At 33.3% G+C, this 23150-nt stretch overlaps 1 protein-coding gene across 9 annotated transcripts in view; it reads right to left on the reverse strand.

The window, feature by feature from the left end:
* Positions 1 to 5728: 5728 nt before the first annotated feature.
* Positions 5729 to 23150, reverse strand: part of GYG2 (glycogenin 2) — a 48895-nt gene continuing 31473 nt past the window's right edge. For 3 of the 9 annotated variants that reach the window (XM_074300214.1, XM_074300216.1, XM_074300215.1), the window contains exons 8-11: positions 21629 to 21772; positions 9085 to 9192; positions 8652 to 8759; positions 5729 to 6382 (exon numbers count right to left, since the gene is read on the reverse strand). In XM_074300214.1, coding sequence (XP_074156315.1) covers positions 6221 to 6382; positions 8652 to 8759; positions 9085 to 9192; positions 21629 to 21772 — 522 coding nt within the window. In that variant the 3' untranslated portion in view covers positions 5729 to 6220. The remainder of the gene's footprint in view (positions 6383 to 8651; positions 8760 to 9084; positions 9193 to 21628; positions 21773 to 23150) is intronic. The other 6 variants (XM_074300218.1, XM_074300217.1, XM_074300221.1 and 3 more) reach the window with 6 other exon arrangements.

Consider the following 23150-nt stretch of genomic DNA (forward strand, 5'->3'; position numbering starts at 1 on the left):
CAGGACTAGTTCTCTATTCACAATGCCATCTAGCTGCCTCTAAATCACCTTCTGTCATCATCCATTTGATGTTAGAAGTAGGCACAAATAATAAAATAAACTTTTATAATTATAAGTTGATTCAATTATAAGTTCTCCCTCCTAAATTCCTCATAATTGTTGGCTTGATAATTTTAAATTATAATTTGGGGAAGAGTAGTATTTTGAAATTAATATTTTCCAACATGTGATTTTAAATTTTCATGCTACAAGTTTTAAAATAAGATTTGAGTACTAAGTTGATGTTATGAGCAGATCTAACTTCCCAGAAGAATGTGAATGAAATGTAAATACAGTGAATAGTGGAGGAGATAGAAAAGGACCAGAAAATGTGGGACCTTTTTTCAAGGATTTGCCTTCTTGGTGGCTTATACAGAGTATGTTCAGGTATTTTCTGTCTTGTTTTGAATCCAGCACTCAAAACTTTTAAAAGTGTTTCCAGCTATGCATGACTGAGGAGCTGATATTTAATGATGATTTTTTTTGAAAATCTTATAACTGGTTTCAGAGCTAAAAAAGAACTTTTAGATGATTTAAGAAAGCAGGTGACAATGGATAAAGTTATAAACCTAGAATCAGGAAGGCCCTTCAACTCTAGTCTTCTAGTTAGATTGCTCTAGGCAAGTCATATTTCTATTTGCTTCAGTTCTCTCAACTTTAAATTAAGGGTTACTGTGAGGATCAAATAAGATAGTAGTTGTAAGGCATTTAGCACAGTTCCTGGCACATTGTAGATGCTTTAAATAAATATTTTATTTTCCTTAAGGAGGTGCTGAACCAGATGAGGGTGTACACAGAAAGAATGATCCACTGATCACTCTCTCTTTTTTCCCTCTTGACAGTGATTAAAACAGAGACTGCTATGAGCTTCCAAATCAGGGGAAAGGCAGCTGATCAATCTCTTACCTGGTTACCATATGTTTCTATGAACACATGTTGTTTCTGTTTCTTTTTTGTTTAATTTTTTTTTCTGGACGTGTCTAGATGGCCTGGTTAAGTTCAGGAGACATGGAAGAACCTTTAGAGATTCCACTGGCCACTGTAGTTGGTAGCAGAGTCCACTGGATCCAGGAGTAGTTGTCACATGAGTCAGGTAATGGAGCATTGTAAAGGGCAGGATACTTAAGTCTCAGTATGATCCATTTAAACAAGGTGTTAACTGAGTAGAACTGATTAGACAATGGTTATCTAGTTTAGCATGGTGATTAATAGTTCTCTAGTTCAGTATAATTGATTTAATCTTACAACAAATAATGGTTTCCTGATATATGATTGGTTTATACTCAGTATACTGTAAATGATCTAATTATAATAGAGCATATAAACTGGGACAAACTCAGCCAGGGTCAGACTCGGAAAAGACAGAGCACTGGAGGCAGGAGCTCAAGCTCTCAGAGCCAAGGAGAGACATTCACTTCATCTTCCACCTTTGCGGTGGCTGGAGGCTGGAGCACAAGTCCTTGGACTCAGAGAGACTTCAAGACAGAGACTGGTGGTGGTCATCCTGCCTCCCCCACAGAAACAAAAGCACATTCTGGAGGATCTCCAGAAAGTTGGCCCAGGCCCCAGGCAAGGAAACTAGACTGTGAAGGGGCTAATAAAGAATTTGGACTATTCTCGTGATGATAATCTGCTGAAATGAAGGCTGATCCCAAGACCTCCAGAAAACCAACCAGAACATTACAGAGTATCAACTTCAAGATGGACATGCCCAGTAATAGGTCTTGTTGTGGGCAGTGTAAGGTCTAGAGAATTTGGAGACTGGCTTATCCTAAAACTAACTATATCCAGCAATAACTGGCATTTACCCTTCCTGGGAATCTGACTGGAAAAGGAGAGGGTGAAGGGCCAATGAGCCCTTCAGAGCAGTAGTAGAGGATGAAAGAATGTGCCTACAGACATATTTTGAAAACAAACAAACAAAAATACTATCCTTAGTAGCAACAGCTTCAGGGATTATAACCCTGCATAAAAAAGATAAATATTTTGTATGGATTCTAGAAAGGCATAAATCCTTGAAGCCTATGAAAGCAATACCAAAAAAGGAAATCTTGAAGACTCCAAAAGAAATAACAAAATTCTAATTTTCAAGTCTTGTAAGGAAGGTATCCCTTTGCCACACAAATACCTCACCACCACTGTATTTTAACTTTGAGCCCACTATATCCAGGGACTTTTTGAGTATAAGGGGAGAGAGTGTATCTGAGGTTGGGGGATACTGTTTTGTAAACATTTGTTCTAGCTTTACTTCTTAATAAATCCCTAAATTGTAAAACCTGAGTTCTAAATTCTAACTGATTCTGACTAATAATGGGAAACACAGCAGTGAGAGCTAATGAGCAAGAGCATTAGGACTCTCAACTCCTCAGATGTAGCAACTATTCCATAGGGACCTGACCTGCCAAATTCAAATGGAAGCTGAGAGGAACAGCTATAAAGGGAATGCTACGCAAGAATGCAGTCAACATTTAGAGAAGATGATAACTTCTGCTGCCTCCTTTTCTATCTACCAAGCCCTATAAATAGACACAAAAAAATTAGCCCTCTTCCTTTTCTTCTCTCTCCACTCTTACATGGAGAACCATTCAAATCCATGAATAGCTCTTCATTCTCTGCACCAATGATTCCCAAACCTGTTATCTCCAACTCTGACCACACAAATTTTATCTCTCTGCTTGCTGAACATTTACATTTAAATGTCCTGCCATGACCTCAAATCCAATATATTTATAATTAAATTATATTCCTCCCAAATAGATATCTATCAATGCTGTTATGGTTCTCCCTATTATATAACCCCCTAACTTCAGACATTTCTTTAAATATATATATATTGTTTTCTGAATGTCAGAACTAAAGCATAAGGAGCTCATAATCACCAAGCCATGGTGACTTTTCAGTTTTCTTACATCCATTCATCCCTTCCTTCCTTCCACTGATGTCACTTCAGTTTAAGATCTTTTACCTCATTCCAAACTGGCTTTTTTGTCTTTAGATTCACCACATTCCACTTCATTCTATTAACACTAGACTTATCTTCCTAAATATTTGTGTGATATCTGAATATTCCATGGCTACCAATTGCCGAAAAAAGCCTAGGTGGCAAATGAATTTAAGCAGTAAATTCCACCAAATTAAGAATCCCTAACCTAGCACATTATGTCTAAACCCCTTTGATTACCATTCAAAGATCTCTACATTCTGGCTTTAATCTGTCTTTTGCAACTCCCTCTACTACTCAACCTGAATCTCTTGCTTCAGTCATGCCTCCTTATTCATTATTGTTTTAAAAATTACTAGTGGAATATTGTCTCCATATCTTTATATATATACTGTTTCCCTTGATTAAAATACCATCCATTTTCTACCAATATGGAGTTATTTATAATTCAAATTCTAGTTGAAGTCTTTATCTCTGCAAAGATTAATTCTTATATCTCCTCAAAATTTAATAAAAGTTATTAATTTTACCACTGATTATCATATACTGTGTGTGTGTAGCTCCAAATCAGTTTCATAGAGTGCTCTCTTTAATCTACATGGATCTCATAATCATTTGGCTTTTCTTTTGTCTTTAAAACTAGAAACTACACACTATGCATAAGATATAGGACCAGAGGTATATATTTATGCACAAACACATATGTTCATATATGTGTAGGTATATGTGGCTCCCAATCATCTTGTTTGTTACTTGATTGCAGATCTACATCTTTCACAGCAGCTAAGATGTCAGACAATTAAGTAGATCTTTCCTTTAAAATAAGCCAGAAAACTTTAAGACAGGAATCTATTATTGTCTCTGTACAGATGACACCTAGATCTGTATCCAATGTTAATCTCTCTCCAGAGAGTTCCAGTTCCTTTTCTCCACTTGGCTATCCAGTACAAATGTTGAACAAGAAGTAACCATATTTCCATTATTCTCTTCTATAAACTTCCCTATTTTTCTTGAAAGCACCATTATGCCAATGGTCAAACATTTGCAATTTTAGAATCATCCCAAATCATTCTTGTTTTCTCTCTCGCTCACTTAATATATAAGAATATTTAATATATTATACTATAATTATGTTTATAATATAATAACATACTTAATATATAAGAGTACTTAACATCTCAAGGTTCTTCTGAATTTCTATATATCTACAAAGAGTCAACCAAAAGTATGAGTAAATATGAAAATATGAAAAGCTTCATTGGAAAGCCATCAGCTTTCTCAGGTGTCATTTAAAAAATAAGCACTTTAAGGTATTTTATTTCCAAAAGCAGTTATGAAAAATCCATTTAGCATATACTTGCTTATTTTTTATTTGGAGAATTGGAAATATGTAGTAAAACTGCTTTCCTTTGAACATAAAACATCACCCTGTGTTCCCAGAACACACATGCAAAGCACAAACTAGTAGATTATACAACATTTAAACAGGAACAGTTTAAATCAGAAGAAAAATCCTGATGCTAATAGAGAGCACAGCAAGACTGACCTGCACAGTTTAATTTGCACCAGAGAACAATTTAGCTATCTCTGTTAACACATTCCCAAAGATAAAAGAAGCTGAGAACAAAGTTAAGTTCACTTAACTCCACATTTTATGTTTGTTTTAGACTTATTAATTATTATCCACTGTTCAATATCATAACATACAATATCTGCATTCCTTTCTTAAACAATTAGTATTGGATATAGATCACCAGTTCTATATTTGACCCACAACTCATGCTCTTTTAATATTATTTTTAAATAAACTTTCCCTAATCAATATGCATATGGTAGGTACTAGCAAAAACTATTGGGTCAGCAATCATTCAGTCATAAGCAGAAATGAAGCTTCTAAATCCTACTTCCTCAGATAAGCTGATGCCCTAACAGAAAAGAGCTATTTTAAAGTTCATTTTGATCTCCTTGACCCAGAACCAAACAACCTCAGGGAGATTTTAAATGTTTTCACATATATTCATTCAATTAAAACACCACAGGATATAGCTGAACTTCCTAGCCCCTCCAAAATACAATGCAAATTAGTCATTCATTTTTCAATAGGCTTCTAATAAATATATTACTAAAAATTTAAAAATTAATTTTTCCTCTTGTTTCAATAGGATGAGTTGCCTGGTTATTATGATAAATGTGCCTGGTCAGTAACAGTGGTCACAAGAAATGTAACAATATCCATTGAAGGTTCATGGAATACAGGTTCTTTTGAGAACTCATGAGATTAAGCAACCAGTCTCATAAAACTGAGAATTCCTTTGAATCTATTGAAAGAGTTTGTAGAGCACCATGATTAAATAAGTTAGTTAAAATTGAGGTAGTGAGTATTAGATACATATATATATACATATATATGTATATATATATATATATATATATATATATATATTGATAAGGAGAGGAGGGAAGAAAGAATTTAACAGAGACTACAAATTTCCTTTTTTTCAAGCAAAAAATATTTTAAGTATTGCTGCAATGAGTTGATCTATGAAAAACTAAAATAAACTATTAATTCTTTGGAAACCTTATGGTCAACTCCTCTACATAAAACTAAAGAGATTTTTTTTTAATCAACCAGATAAACATCTCTCTATGTGTTATATTCAAAATCAGTGTTCCTGGCAGCGACATCAAAAAAAGACCATGAGATTTTAAAACTGAAAGTGAAATAAAAAAAAAGATAAGTTACTGAAATTTAGCTCAAATCACGCAGGAATAGATATGCATTTATCATCAATCTTTCCCAGAACATCAACTGCATCTCCTAGCATTTTTAAAGAAAAGAAAATTGCAAGACTGATCTGTAATTTTTAACTACACTAAGCAGCAATATTTTTGCACCTGAATAGGTCTACATTTTAGGTATTCTTCCCATTATAATGCATACATTTACCAAAAAAGTCTATATTTATTCCAAATAATTTTGCTGGCAAGATTAAGTAAGGTACAGAGCTAATAGGGAATACTAGAAGCTATTTATCTTGGGTCAGCTAGGCATTTCAAGCTAGACTTGAATTTTCTGCATTACTTATATTGAGGCACTCAAGTTGGCTGAAAATAAATAGAGGCACATTATTTAAAAGGCCTTTCCTATTACTAAGAGCTAAGAGAGTTTTTGTCATTTCACAGAAGCATGAGCATAATGGCAACAACATTTTCACAAGAATACAGACATAGCTGACAAAACTACTGTAAAAATCTATCCAATTTTTCCTGAATACGTGCAAATGCATCTTTTCCCATGTAGTCCACACGGCCTTCTTCCCATTTCCTTCTTTCTTCTTCTGCACTGGGTTCCTTTACTTTCTGTTGAATGGAAAGCTCTGTTACAGAAAAGGCCAACTCAACCTAGAAGAAACAAGATGACAAAAATCAACATTTTCTTCTGTTGATTACAAAAGAATTGTACTCAAACATAATTTTTGGAGAAAGTCTTCATACAGGATCATATTAATTTATTGGACTTTTTAAAGATCACATAATTATACCTTTGCCAACTTCTAAGCACTTTAGTCATTTACAAAGCAAATCTTTTTTTTTTTCTAGAATAACATTTGACTTACTATTCCACAGAATTATACAGAGAGACACACAGAGATGCACATATATGTATTGAACTTATGGAATATAACCTTAGATTTTGCTGAAAAGATTTTTTTAAGTTGTTCACATAAATATAAAATCCTATAATATAATTTCAGATTGCTTGATAAGAAAATTGAATTATACTGATTTTTCTCTTTCTAATGATATTGTCACTTTCTCATCTAGGTATAAAAGAAAAAAAATGGAAATAAGAAAGGAGAAACCCATATCTATGCCTTTCAAAGATCCTGCTAATGACAATATTATTATCTAATGACTTAAGAGAATAAATATATAATGTATAACTTTAGTTCTTCTGAAATAGAACACATATCCAGTTTCTTTTCTGCTTAATATCTGTGACTTGTTTAAAAATCTTGGTACTATTAATGGCTCTGCCTCTATAATTGAAAATTCTTGTTAGAATGGAGACGTTCAAGTTCTGAAGGTCAGACATCTTCATGCTTGTCAACTGTTGGAAAATGCAAAGTATAATTTGCTGGTTTTGAGACTGCAAACAGTCTTCCCTGTTGAGAATCCACCCACACACAATTAGTATAAGTGGACATTAAATTTATTTTCATGTTCCCTGATAGTACCAGATCACACAGTAAGCCAATACCAATTGTCATTCAACAGAATTAAAGTAAACTAATTCAATTCAATGAATAAGCATTTATTAAATATCTACTATGAGATTATCAATAAGGTACTATAAACACAAAGACAAAAAAAAATGGTTCCTCCCCGTAAGGAACTTATGATCTGCCTATTACTATGACTTGTCTATCATTATACTACAAAATACTACACACATACCCAGAGAGAGAGAGAGAGAGAGAGAGAGACATTCACAGATCATTTGTCAAGTAAGTAACAAATTCTCTTAAGAAGAGGAAAGCAATAACTCTTAGTCATCAAGCCTATAACTTTAAATCAAATTATGGAAATTATGCTGCTAGTAATGGCTATGATAAATATTTTCATAGACCATATACTCATAAAATCATAGGTTTAGATCTAGAAAAGACCTGAATGCATTAGGAAAATGAGGAAGGCCCACATTGCCTTCTCAATAATTAAGTAAAATCTTTTATGTCCAAAGAGTAGGTTTCTTTAGGAGGCAGAAAAAGATGCACCAGTAATAGGTCAGGAAAATTAAAGTGGCTTTTAATATACTGGCAAAATAGATAATAATCCCTTCCTTTCCAAAATTAACATAATGGGTTGAATATGTTAATAGAACTCATAAAATTCTGTTCCAAAGAGGTCTAGGAAATTTGAGTTAGGCATTTCAGTAAAAAAGAGAAGAAAAATTAAGATTTCCCTTGCCAAAAATTGCTATATCTAAAAAATATTTTTGAAACTAAATTTTTATATTTAATCACAAGGATTATTGTTTATGAGAAATTCCACTCGAAATTTACTTTAATCTCAACTATGCCCCCAACTCCCAGTCTTCACTTTATCTGTTCTTTATTATTTAATCAAGAACTCAGGTGTATTAGAACTTAACAAAGAGAATGCTAAAAAACATGGTCTCTGTTCTCGAGTAAGAATATAATTCTCAAGAATTCTTCCTCAAGAAAAATATAAGATAACACATTCTTTTTGATTCTTTAAAAAGTAGCATTCTTTCTCTTTGCCAGTATATATCTCTCCAAATCTGAAAAACGTTTAACTAATTTGTAATTGGACACTCCTTATTTAAAAATGAAGTAATTTCCCTATTTACTATTACTATACCCTCCAAAAAATAACAAACCCAACCCCTAATTTTTCTTCATTTAATATACTTTTACCATGTTAATTTTTAAAGTGAACATAATTATCACATTATTTATATATTCAACAATTAAATCATGCAAAAAATCAGCCACCTTAAGAAAAATATATGGGGACAGGAATCTGTTATTAAAAGAGAGATTGGCATGCTCTCATTTTAGTGATGTAAGAATAAAAAATAATATCATGTAGAACTGATTTATCAGGTGTATTAGACAACATGGGACATAAAGGTTGCATATATCACCTCCAAATTGTGTAGAGAAACAGGGTCACTGGTAAACTGTGCAGATGGTTCATTGTTTTGTTCCAGGAAACATTCAGGAAAATAGGGTTCCTCTTTATGGACTGGCTGCTAAGAATATAACCATTTTGTCATTAGTTAATAATTTGCTCTTGAGTGACTAGACATTATGCAAATTGAAAACCTTATCAGCCTACAACAATTAAGTTGGAGGTCTGTTTCAATTTTTATTTTGTCCTGGAAAAGACTAAACAAACCAGATTCATCCTCCCCCTGCAAAAATAAAAACAAAACCATTTAAAGGTAGACTGGCATGCTTTAGTTTTAATAATATCAGATTCAAAATTCATATCGATTAATTGACCAAACATAAGGATATAGAGCTGATTCATCAAGTGTATTAAACAAGATAGGACACAAAGGCTGAAAATATCACCTCCAAATTGTGTAGAGGAACAGGGTCACTGGTGAACTCTACAAGTGGCTCATTATTTGGTTCCAGGAAACACTCAGGAGAATTATGTTCATCTTTCTGGACTGGCTGCTAAGAATATAATCATTTTTCCATTAGTTAACAATTTGCTCTTGGATTATTAGGCACTAACAAATACTGTAAAATTTATTGGCCTATGGGAATCAAGTTGGAGTTGTTTTGATTATTTTTGTCTGAGAAAAGACTAAATAAAGCAGTTCCATCACCTCTACCCTACCCCACTCCCCAAAATCCCTTAAAATTGCTATTAAAAAGTAGATTAAAAGGTAGATAGACATAAAGATTGTATATATATATATACATATATATATATATATATATATATATATACATATATATATATATATATAACTTCCAAAGTGTATAAGGTAATAGGGTTACTAGTAAAATAGGCAGGTAGTTCATTATTTGGTTCCAGGAAACGTTCAGGAGAACTGGGTTCCTCTTTCTGAACTAGCAGCTGAAAAATAACCATTTTTCCATTAGTTAACAATTTGTGCATCAGCTCTGGAGTCAGTTCAAATCCAGTTCAAATCTACCTTTATGCATAAACCAGTTGTGTAACTCTGAGCAAGTTACTTAATCCTGATTGCCTCTAAAAAAAAAAAAAAAAAAAAAAGTTAAAAAAATTGTTCTTAAAGGCCAAGAATTTCAAGGAAATTAATGAAAAAAATGCAAATAAAGGTGGCCTAGCTGTACCAGATCTAAAACTATATTATAAAGCAGCGGTCATCAAAACCATTTGGTGTTGGCTAAGAAATAGAGAAGTAGATCAGTGGAATAGGTTAGGTATACAGGACAAAACAGTCAATGACTATAGTAATCTAGTGTTTGACAAACCAGAGACCCCAGCTTTTGGGATAAGAATTCACTATTTGACAAAAACTGTTGGGAAAATTGGAAACTAGTATGGTAGAAGCTAGGCATTGACCCCCACCTAACACCATATACTAAGATAGGGTGAAATGGGTTCATGACCTAGATAAAAAAAAATGATATTATAAATAAATTCGAAGAACACAAGATAGTCTACCTCTCAGATTTGTGGAGGAGGAAGGAATTTGTGACCAAAGGAGAGCTACAGATTATTATTGATCACAAAGTAGATAATTTTGATTATATTAAAATTTAATTGTATAAATATGCATGCTTATATTGATTTAACATATAATTCTACCATGACTAACATATATTGGACTACCTGTCAACTAGCGGAGGGCATGGGGAGAGGGCATAGGGTAAGAGGGAGAAAAATTGGAACACAAAGTTTTCCAAGGGCTAATATTAAAGAATTGTCCATGCATAGGTTTTGAAAAATAAAAAGTTTTAATAAAGAAAAAAATTGTTCTTAGAAAACTGAATATTATCCAAAATTATAAAGCTTATCACTCTAAAAGAATCAAGACGGAGGTCTGTTATAATTGATTTTTGTCTAAGAAAAACAACTAAAGAAACCTGTACAAGCTGGGCCCCCCCCCAAAAAAAAAAAGTCTCAATCTTTCTACATGTATTTTCCAAAATCTCAACATTTGGTCCAAAGATCTTGATCTTAAAAGATTTGTTTATTTGATGTGCCAATAGGATTTTGTCTCTATGTTTTTATCAGACTTTTTTTTCAGTTTATTATCATAAAACTCTTATCACAAACAAGAATTTTTAGTAAAGCAAATTCACTCACAGTTTGTAGTAGTAGATAAACAAGATTCAAATGTAAAAATAAAGTCCTCTATCACCAAACTTTTATTTTCTTCATTAAAGTCAACCTAATCCCCAAATCCTCAAACATCATTTTTTTAAACTATCAGAATTTGAATAAGATAATGCTGAGAGAATTATAGTTGGAGTTCCTTCTAGAATTGGTCATAGATTAAGACTTAGAGGGATTTTGTGAGGATCATCTAGCTAAGATGAAGAAACTAAGAAGATAAGTCACAAAGGTACTAAAAGGCAGAGACGGGACTTTCACTTCTTCCAAATTTAAATCTAGCATTCCACCACTGTACCATGGTTCCTTCTCATCTAACTTCTAATTAAGATACAAGAAATTAAAAACAACAAATTCAAGTCCACAGTCTTAATTACCTGACATGAAAAAGCACTGTGACAGGAATTGGAGTTAAAAAGAAAACTGTAAAGTTACTGATCTCAAGAATTTTATATTCTATGGCATAAGGCAGAGAAAAGAAGTGAGGAAACCTATTTTTTTGTTGTTATTGTTAAATAGCTAAATAGACTATCAGCCTTGAATAATCTAGAACTAACTATTCTGTAATTTGTACTTAATTTATTAAAAATATCCAAAATTACCAATATGTAAATTAATGATCAGTTAATCATTTATCAGACACCTACTCTGTACCTAGTACTGGTGGAAGTACAAAAATTTCCATAATCTCTACTCACGTTCTAATGGAAATATCAAAACTTAAGATATTTATTTATAATTACCAATTAAAACAAAACAAAAAGAAGTTCATAGTAAATACCACATAGGACAAGGTTTTGGATTTTGTTTTTATTTTTCTGACAGTTCACAGTAACAATTCATAGGCACTGTTTTGTTAGGGGAAGGAAAGAGAATAAGTATTCATTAAACACCTCCTGTTTATTATGCTTATTATGTCACTTGGTCCTTCTACCATTCCTGAAATATAAGTGTTATTATTCCCATTTTACAGAAACTGAGGCAGAGAGCATGTGACTTGCTTAAGGTCACAGAGCCAATAAGTGTCTGAGGCTATATTTGAACTCAGGTCTTCCTAATACCAGGTCAAGTACTCTATATGTCTCCATACAACAAGTTCGGGCAACTATTTGGTGCAGAGGATAGAGCACTGGCCCAGGAGTCAGGAGGACCTGAATTTAAATTTTGGCCTCAGATACTTACTTATTCAGGTATTTTCCTGATCCTCAGTAAATTGTTTGCCTGTTTCTTTATTTAAAAAGGAGTTGGAGAAGGAACTGGCAAATCACTGTATTTATTAAGAAAACCCAAATGTGCTTGGCACTGGAGAATCAAATACAAAAAAGGAAATAATCTATCCCTTTAAATCACTTCTATATATTCTATCAATTGTACATTGTGAAAAAGAGACAATCCTTAATGTACTTTGACTATCAATAGGACCTATCCATGGTTAAAATGAAAAATTAAGCACAGAATCTAAGAAGAGTTAACATACTTTGCTTCCTTTCTATTCATTTTGTTTTTCATAGATATTAGAATTTGTGGAGAAATTTTATGAGGGCACTTTATAAAAAACAGATTAGTGTTTATATGAATTCAGTTTAAACCTGATTGTCAAAGTGATGAGCAGTGTAGGAAAAAAATAATGGTGTTAGAGAAATAGGTTATAGAAGGCTTTTCAAAAATGACAAAAGCAGCTATAAACATACATATCCCACTACAAATATTCTTTGGTCCTTGCTTCCTTCCTGCTTCAAAGTTAAAAGACCAAAGAGATATTTAGTTCAAATTCCCACTTCATGGATAAGGAAATTGAACTTAAACTTTGTTTAAGTTAAAAAAAAAAAAAAACTAGTAAATGGTGGCCTTAGGTTCTGACTACTACATCTCAAACTTCCATGGTCATTAATAATAATATTCACTAATTATGTAGGCTATAGGAGTTATAGAATACTTTATATTTTATACTTCCAATGATTACTAGCTACTAAAAATATTACAGATAAGGAACCTGAAGCTCAAGGAGATAATGTGATACAAACTGGTATATGCAATAGAATTCAAACTCAGATCTCGTCTAACTTCAAGTCGAAACCTGAAGCCCCGCTCAGAGGCAAAAAGTTAATTGACTAGTTCAAATTCTACTTTTTCCTGGCTTCCTTCTCTTTCCCTTTGTTGCTAATGCCTTCCTAATCTTAGATCTTCTCTTTATTTTGTATGTTTCATTATTTATAAATTGTCTTTTCTATTGAATGTAAGAGCCTTTAAGGCAAGGGCTATTTTTTAACCTTTTTTGTATCCCTAGCACTAATAAGGGTGCCCTAATATAGCAAGCACTTAAATGCTTATTGACTGTTAAAGTTCCTCTTTGCAAAAACATTCAAATTCTTTTTTTTTTTTTTCTTTCCTTTTTGGACCAAGATGCACAGGGTAGAGGGTAACATAGTAGGGTACTCAGGATGAAATAATAAGAACCACTGACCTAGCAATCAGGAAAATATAGTCGTGCTTAGTGTATTGTTGGCATTCACCAATTCAACTGAATTAAAACACACACACACACACACACACACACACACACACACACACATACTATTTAGGAAATGATTAAGGAAGAAAGAAGAAACATTTGTAAATGTCAATGGGATCAATACAAACTTGGCAAACCAAATTGCATTTTAATAGACTTTGTAATTTTTAGAAATTATATGTAAGACTGAAAACAACTTAATTATTAATAGTATTCTCCGATATTTTATTTTTCAGTTTCCAAAAAAGATTCTTAGGATGATGGGGGAGGGGCAGAAAAAAAAGAAAGAGGAAAATAGAAGGAAAGTTTAAAAAAAAAAAACATACAAACTAATTTGAAAATTGAGTATAACTGATGTGGGATAAGATTCCTTTCTAATTCCCAGCCCCCATAGGATCTGAGCTAACTTGGGCTGCCCCAACCCCCATTCTAATGATCTGCTCAGATTTCCCCAACCCTCACCCCAAGCACAAATAGTTCCTTATCTAAAAAAATCATTGAATTTTATTCAAATTTTTAACCCTGGCTGAAACCAGCCAGGAGCCAACCTGGGACTCCATTCCCGGGCCCCTTTTAAGATTAAGCCCCCATTATGAAAAGGGGCAAAACTGGAGTCCACTCTTTGCAAGAGCCTCAAACATGGCATCCTTATGCGGCTATTCCTACCCACCTAGTCCCAGCCCTGCCCCTGGCGTCTTTCTACCTGTAACCTTACTTCCAAACCCCAAAATAAACTTCTTTTATTAATCTAGGTTTTCGGGTCTGTAAATTCCTTTACAGAGGACTCTTGTGCTGCTACTACACCTCATTTTATTCTGTATCCTTGTGCAGAATCCAAAGGGGTTGCAGGAGAGCTCTATTTGACTCCCTGTATCCCGAACCTGCCACTTAGACCTCAATTAACCCTAATTTCATTTAGGTACCCCTTATTTAATTCTCATCAAAACCAAGAAACTAGTTTAAGGCAAAAACCACAACACTTTTTAATACATGGCATATTTTTAAAAACTGATAATTTTTACCCATTTCAACAGTTTTAAATTTTATATAACAAAAAAAAAATTTGTACTAGCCAGAAAGTTTACTATCTCCTATGATCTTACTAGCTTGTTTCCACATAATATTTACAAATTATTGTTTTAAAAATAAATTCCTAAATTTTTTCAATTCATTTCAAAAGACTTCATAAATCATTCAGACTTTATTTATGATTATCATATCATTATAAAAGAAATGAATAGTAGACAAAATTTGGTATAAAAATCTCATTTTTGTTTTATCAAAATTAATAATTTTCTAAAAATCTTGGTTTGCATAAGAACAAATTTTTTCTTAATTATATTCTTATACTGAAGCCAAAATTCCATTAAGATGTTTGTGCTATTTTTTTTTTCTGACCAGTCTTTCTGGCCCAAAGCTACAAATTGTTTTCACTCTGAGAAACAGTGGTTACTCACAAAGACAAATAGTTTTTACACATATTTATTAATGAGAGTATGTTAGGTTCTATTTTTCATTAATTCCCTGTTAAAAAGCTACAGATAGGGACTTATTTACCCCTTGTATCACATTAACTTAAAAATTAACAAGTCATTTCTTCCTAATTTCAGTTTATCCTATACAGACCTAACAATGCCACCTAATTCATCCTCTTCATTTTCTGATTCTTTTTGAAAGCTTGATTTTTTTACAGACAGCAAAAAAGGAGATTCAAACACGCAATCCTTATTTCCCCTTGTTATGATTATTTACACATATTCTACTTTTTTCATACTTAGACACTAAGATAATATTTATATGATTCAAACATATTATGACATTAGTATAGTTTAAATTGTATAAATGGCATGATTTTGAAGAGGGGACCCCGAAACTCTAAAAATCCTTGAAGTAGAAAATCTCCTTCAACCCTGCCTCAGTGAGAGACCGCCCAAGGGAATCAGATAAAGTGGTTTACTTATGTGGGACTGGTTGAGTGCTAAGCTAAAGAATTCCAAGCCTATTCAAATGAAGATCTTCCATTCAATTCAACTCAAACTGTACCCAGCCCCATCAAGACCCCCAGCTTGTAGTCAGAGCTTATAAAAGAGCCAATCTAAAACCCTCTCTTTGCAGAAGTTCCAAACATGCCAGCTCTGCCATGCTTGCTATGTCAAGGAGCCTCTGTCCACTGGAACAGTCTTTTCCAGTACCATCCTTTCTTTACCCTCACCTATTTTGCCAACCAGATTTCATGCCTCTCTGTCAGGATTTCTAACCTTATTTCTCAATCCCCATAACAAACTTCTTTTATCAATGTAGGTTTTGGGGTCTTAAATTCCTTTACAGAGAATCTTTGCACCGCCAGAAGGGAGTCCCCAAAACTCCCTACCCTTTGTGCCAAACCCCAGAGGGGTGCAGGGGAGCCAAACCTCTCCATTTGGTTTCCTGAACCTGAACCTGCCTAAATTCCCTAAATCTAGACCTTATCAATTTCTAACAACAGGAGTAAAGTATCTTTAAAGTAACAAGGCAGGAGTAAAGTATCTTGTCAGGATGGATTTTCATAAAAACAAAATCTTAAAACCAAATTAATAAGTGAATTAATAAATTAATAAATGTCCTTTATGTCAAAAGTTCAATGTAAAAAATACAAAACTACAATGGAAAATTGCAAAAATTGGATATGCCATGCCATCATATATTTCCTCCCCCTGCTCCTTTTCCAGCATTTCCCTCTCCAGTTCATTTTACAGATGAGGAAACTAAGGCAAATAGAGTTAAGTGACTTGTCCACAGCTAGTAAGTATCTGAGGATATGTACCACCTAGCTGCCATAAAATGCTGAAGAAAAACATAAAATTATAAAAACATGATTCTTGCTGTCAAAGATCTCATGATATAGATGGGAATGCTATAAATAATCTGTTTTGTCACAATCACATGGCATACTATTTAGTAACTCTGAGATTAAAGACTGGACCTGTAATTTCATTATTATAATGAAATCCCCATGAAGTGCTTCCTTCCACTGAGGCAAGTCATAACCTTTTTTGGCCACCTAAAGTGTTCCCAAAGGTCCCAATAGGCTAAATGACTTAAGTAAAATCACACCAGATATGGAAATAAAATCCAGGTTTTCTGGCATTCAAGATCAATTCTGTAGGTTGCTCAATGGACAAAGTACTGGATCTTAATCAAGAAGAGCTAAGCATAAATATGGCCTCAGTCACTTACTAGCTTTGTGACTTTAAGACATCACTTAGCCTTAGTTTCTTCATTTTAAAATAGAAATGATAATAATACATCTTCTAGAAAAATGTAATCTCCTTATATGCCTAGAATATTGCTCAAGTAATCACTAAATGCTCAAACCTTTAAATTAAAGTGTGGGAGAGAAGAGGCATTAGGCTGTACTGACCTCATTGTTGTATTGCTGTGAGACCTGTACACTACACCCAAGCCATGCCTGGAAATTGAATTGCTTCCATTTGGATTAACTTGGGGAAATTCTGAAGATCATCTAGCAAAAAAAGATATTGGACTCTGAGGTCCTTTCTGCAGTTAAATTGCCAAGCATTCAAATTCTTACTGCAAAGAGTGCAACTACAATGGGTATACAAATACCAAACATAAATTTATCTAGAAAACTATCTTACCAAGAACTCATAGAAGTCAAGCACTCACACATAGGTAAGCAGAAATTATACAAGGACAATCTCAAGGTTTCTCTGAAGAGCTTTGGAATTGATTGTGAGACATTAGAGAACCAAGCACAGGAACACCATGACGTGTATGCATCAAAGAAGGCTCTGTATTATATGAGCAAAGCAGAATTGCAGTAGCTCAAAAGAAATATGAAATGTGCAAATCTAGAGAAATTCCCACTCAAAATGTTCATATGGACTATTTGTGCCTGATCTGTGGCAGAGACATCTGAGCTCATATTGGTATGATCAACCTAGATCTTTCTGAGCTCACGTTGATCAGACACACTGTACCTTGACCCCAACTTAGTAATGTCATTTTGATCCTCTTAGAGCACAAATGACAATAACTAAAAGATCTAAAGGCCCCCAGTAAGTATCTTTAGTAGAGACACTATGGAAGATTTTTGTAAGCAAAGGCCAAAAAATATGAGGTCTGGGTAAATGTCATATAATACTGAAAGTATAACCCATCATGACCAAATCAAAGACCCATTGAAGTGTCTATGTAACACTGAAATACTACTTTTCATGGTGGATAATAAGCTCAAGGAATTCATCAACCAAGGTGATGGTCTAATAGGTATTTTTTTAAATACTGGTATATGGAATTCACTCTGTCAATAATGGTATCTGCTTTGTAACAGAATCTTATAGAGTCTCCCAGGCAATAAAAGGTTAACTAAGTTGTCTGGTCAGTTAGCACAAAACAAGTATAAGCCAGACACAGGACATGAATCCAGGTCTTCTTGACTCCCTATCTCTTTATTATTTCTTTCTGCTTCTGAAGAGATGGCATAAGCTTAATAGGTCAAATAAAAGTTAATTTTAAAACAGATTCATAATGTTATTTTTAGAAAGCAGGATGCATTCCCAACTTTTTAAGGCTGGCATATAGGGGGATAAATATATACCTTCCCATAAATGTCCCACCGTATTATTTTCTGAGACAGACTACTGGACTTTGAGCAAGAAATAAAAATGTTTATAAATCAATTTTGAAAAAAACATAACAGGAAATTCCACTTATACAATTTTCAAAAGAAAAATAATGGAAAAGATAAGGAGATTGAAAATAAGGAAAGGTGAATTTAGTTCTCGTCTTTATATTATATAAGCTCAGCTAACTCACTAAATGTCTCTGAGCCTTAATTCCAAATCTATAAAATAAAAGAGTTGAATCAGATGCTCTCTGAGATCTTTTTACAGCTCAGAAACTTTATGATTCTGTGGGTGATCAGCAGGTGGCAGTCAAGCAACATGAAAAAAATGACAAAGCACCCACAGAAAATAAAAAATATCAAATACATTTTAAAACCCAAAGATGATATTGCACTGGATCCATATTTCGTCCATTGTATAATTGTTCCATACTTTTCCAACCCATATAATTCTTAAACATGCCTTCTCCTTCCTCTGATTCCTTTTATACATGATGGGTATTGGGAAGGCACTCAGGCTGACCATCAGTTACATCTTCCTCTTGATACATGACTAACTTAACTTTTTGAGAGGTTTATTAATTTGTGATGATATAAGTTATATTATGTCTCACATATAATTCATCATTGTTAATAATATGCTAAAGTCTACACATTCAATTCTCTTTTGGCCATTAAGTTACCTGGAATTGTGATTCTTCTGACATTATAATGGCTTGTGATTCACATCTATATAAGATTATTAGGAGAATTTTCACTTTACAACCTGGTGTTTTGTGGCAATGGGTAGTATGGGATCATTTAAAGTACTGTCGGCTTTCCTCAGAGGAATCTAGCACTTTATCCCCCTATTCAATTGTAGGCTCAGCTCATTTCTCCTCAAGTGATGCTGATGTACTGATGAATATCACAGTCAATGTATCATTTTAATGTACATGACAGTCTGGCCAATAAATATTGTCTATCCATTTTATTTTATTATGTAGATGGCCATGATGGTCATGTGCTAGAGAATGAATTAAAACTGCTGGACTGGTAATAATCTGGGGGGAAATGCTTGAGACAGTCATTTGTGGGCTAAATATTGGCAGTCAGTATTGATTTTTTCAAAAACAGCATCAGTAAGTCTAGTCTCCAACTATGCAATAAGGTATGGTTTTATACATAATTCAATAGCAAACTGACAAGTAAATTATTTACAGTCTGACTTGAAAAAAACCAGACACTATTTCACTCTCATCAGTAATATTTCATTGGCCAGCTTCAGAATTTTATTCTTTTAGAATGTTAATGATAAACATCAGAAGCAGAATCTGGGACTGAACCTAGAACTGTGACATCATTGGTATGAAGAGTTCTGGGTAGGGTGCTACCAACTTCTATAGTTGCCTATAGAACTGAGAGGCTATGGTTAGCTGAGGGTTACACAGCCAGTATATGTCTGAGTGGAGCTTAAATCTAGATATTTCTGCCTCCAAAGTTAGCTTTCTATCTACTACAGGTGAGATTAAAGTAATGAAGTGCTTCATTTCATTTTAACACCTCAGTCTTGACCTTCAAAGCCAGAGATAACCTTATTTACTTGACATATGTTTATGTGAACTCAGGAATTCAGGAATTTACTCATGAAATTAATATTTTCATTTCATATGTCACTGTGAAATGTGATGCTTTCAGAGGACTAAAAATTATTATCCAAAGGATAATAGAAAAATGAAACTTCTATGATAATTTCTATGCAATTGTGGATAAACAATAGCAATGAGATGATCAAGGACATGGTCAAAAACTACAAAATAGCTTTGGAGAGGACAAGTCACAATTTGTACCAGTTTCTCAACTAATTACATTGATGACACCATGAAATATTGCAATATTGACATAAGTGATGTTTTACATATACATGACTATTTAGATACTTCAATGGATATTATTAGCAATCAACTTTAAACCTTAAACAGACCTCTTCAGGGTGATATCAAGAGCCATGTCAGATTTAAACAAAAGCATTGCTACCTTGTAATTCCCATATCCAAATTCATCCTCATCTATAAAACTAAAAACTCTTTCCTTAAGATAAAAAGTTGAACAATTGTTCTGAACATGGTCATTTAAAATCAGAAATCTGTTCTAACAACACAGAAAACTATTCCAGCTGGAGAGACAAAATGAATGAATCACATTTAAAAATTTTTTTCAAATATTTTACCATATTTTTATTTTTGTTGGCAGACATAACATATTAGACACAACAATGATATACATGACTTTAGATATCTGTCAATCATTTAAAATGTTGTTTAGAAATCTCTTGTGAATGTGTAAAGTTAGCAAATAATATTAATAAAAAAATAGCATTTAAATAATTCTTTATGGTTTACCAAGTGCTTTACAAATGCCTCATTCTATCCTCACAATTACCATGGAAGGTAGATGCTATTATTATTCCCCTTGAAAAAAAAATAAAGGAAAGATCTATTAAAGTACATACTAAATGCCAGTCACTATGATAAACATTTTATAAATAATATTTCATTTGATTCTAATAATAACCCTGGAGATAGGTGCTACTATAATTCCCATTTTATAGTTGAGAAAACTGAGGCAATTAAGTAACTTGTCCAAGATCATAAAACTTGTAAATTTCTCAGGCAGGATTGTAATTTAAATCTTCCAAATTCCAGACCCAGTGTTCTGTCCAGCGTGATACTCAACTATCTCTAATTAAGGGCATTGTAACAGCATCACATAATGAATAAGGAGCTGGTTTTTGAGACAGGAAGGCCTGGGTTCTTTTGCCACCTGTGACACATACTGACTGTGTGACTCCAGGCAAGTCACTTAACCTTTCAGTACTGCAGGAAACATTCCAAAGCTGTAGGTTTCAGAGAAGATGCTGACTTACATTGAAAGAAGAATGTTTTAACAGGAACTTCAGATGAAATCATAGGAATAAGTATAATAAATGAATGAAGAAATATAAAGAAAAATAGATAATTAGGTAAATAAATAAATCAATGAATTAATGAATAAATGAATAAATAATGAACGATTGGGTAAGTAGATAGATAAATGAATGAATAGAAGCCTACAAGTATACAATACAAAGTAGTGGTCTGACAGCTTTGAAAAAAGGGAAGGCTGGACCTGGAGTAAAGATCTCAATTGATTTTTTTTTATCCTAAAAGACTATACACTTTAAAAAAGAAACATTATGGTAGCTTTTTAAATGCAAAGAATAGTTCAGTCATAGGGAGCTGTAACAATTTGAGTCAAAGAAAGACTTCATTCCTGGGCAATCAAGTCAGAATATAAGCTTCTAAGAGTACAAAGAAAGCCAAGATGGGGCTGAACCACTCACCTCCACAAACTGCTATTGAACAGGTCATACCAGAGTGGGATGCTTTGATACTTTTTGAGAAGAATAAGCAGTATAAGGACATGGGCTTCTGGGAGTATCATACACAGCAATATGTCAGGTCAGAGAAAGCATTCTGGGCAGCAAACATTAATTCTTCCCAAGGCATTCTCCATATATGTCTGGGTAGAAGCTTTTCTCGGTTCTATTTCCACTCTGTTACATAAACCCAGCTGTTCATGTACTTATACATGTTAATACATGTAAATATAATCATGTACTTACATCTGTCTCAGTCACTTCTGGTATCAGAATAGGAAGAGTTATTTCCAGTGTCTGTTCTGAAAACTCCTGAAGAGGTAAATATTGTTTATGCTCTTGGCTTAAATTTGAACTTTTCCATGATTTATCAGCACCACAAAGAGAAATCTAAAATGAAATAAATCAAAACAAGAGAAATTAGACAATAAAATGTCTTCATTTTAATCTTAATCATATACTTTTATGCCATAACCATTTAATTTCCTACATTACTTCCTATATTTACTAATGCAGTAAGTTCTACAATTTATATTTTATTTACACAATTGTGCATGTATTGACCATAAATTATTGAAAAATATCATCTTTTCTCCCCTTATTAGAAGGGAACTAGCATTAATTAAGCATCTGTTATATACTGAGAACTCGCTAAATGCTTTAACAGATATTATCTCATTTAATCCTCAAAAACAAGCCTGAGAGTTAGGTGTTATTGTTATTTTCATTTTACAGTTAAGGCTTGAAGCAGATAGATTAAATGACTTGTTCAAGGTCACAGAGCTGGTGCTTCAGACTTCTGACTAGTGGGCATCTAGGTGATATAGTGTATGGAGTACCAGACCTAGAATCAGGAAAATTCCTCTTCCTAAATTCAAATCCAGCCTCTGACACTTACTAGCTTTGTGTGACCCTGTTTGCTTCAGCTCCTCATCTGTAAAATGAGTTAGAGAAGGAATGGAAAACCATGCTTGTATCCTTGCCAAGAAAAACCCAATGGGGTCATGGAGCCCATCATGACAGATAGCTAACGATACTTACAAATTTCAATCCCAATATTCTGTCTACAGTTCCATCTAACTTCTGCCTTGACCAAAAGATTTAACAAAATTACTCTACACAATGATAGCAAGTGCTTAGTGTTTTTGTTACAAATTTATAGGTCCTATCAGCAATTGTGTAAATGGGAAATCTGATACAAAATATCATTATAACATCTTTAGCAGCGCCAACCAGATTAAACTAAGGAAGCAAATATAAAAGTCTTTCTCTTTTGAGAAGAATGTATAAATTCTCTGGGATGAATAAAAGTCGTCCAAAACACTAATAATCCAAATTTACATTTTTTTTGGAAATGTGTATGTTAGGACTATTTGCTAGGCAATAAAGTGGATAGATTTTTAGACTTGGAAGTAATAAGATATGAGTTTGAATTCTTTCTCAGATATTTACTAGGTAGGTGACCCTAAAATGAAAGAGTGGATATTCCTTCCAGTTTTAAATTGACCATATCAGTTCCCAGAAAAGTAGAAAGTATATACACATACACATAGATACACACACAAACACACATCTGAGGGAAGGGTTGTTTCATATAATATTTATGTGTGTATGCACATGCATGCATATATACATGTATATACACATACTTTATATAGTTATATACATGTGCATGTTTATACATGCACATATGTACAATGATATAACATTACAAGGACATGTATATATACATGTGTGTGCAATGATATCATTACAATCACATAATTAT

Source organism: Sminthopsis crassicaudata, chromosome 3, assembly GCF_048593235.1.
Source record: "Sminthopsis crassicaudata isolate SCR6 chromosome 3, ASM4859323v1, whole genome shotgun sequence".
NCBI classification, from domain to species: Eukaryota; Metazoa; Chordata; class Mammalia; order Dasyuromorphia; family Dasyuridae; genus Sminthopsis; species Sminthopsis crassicaudata.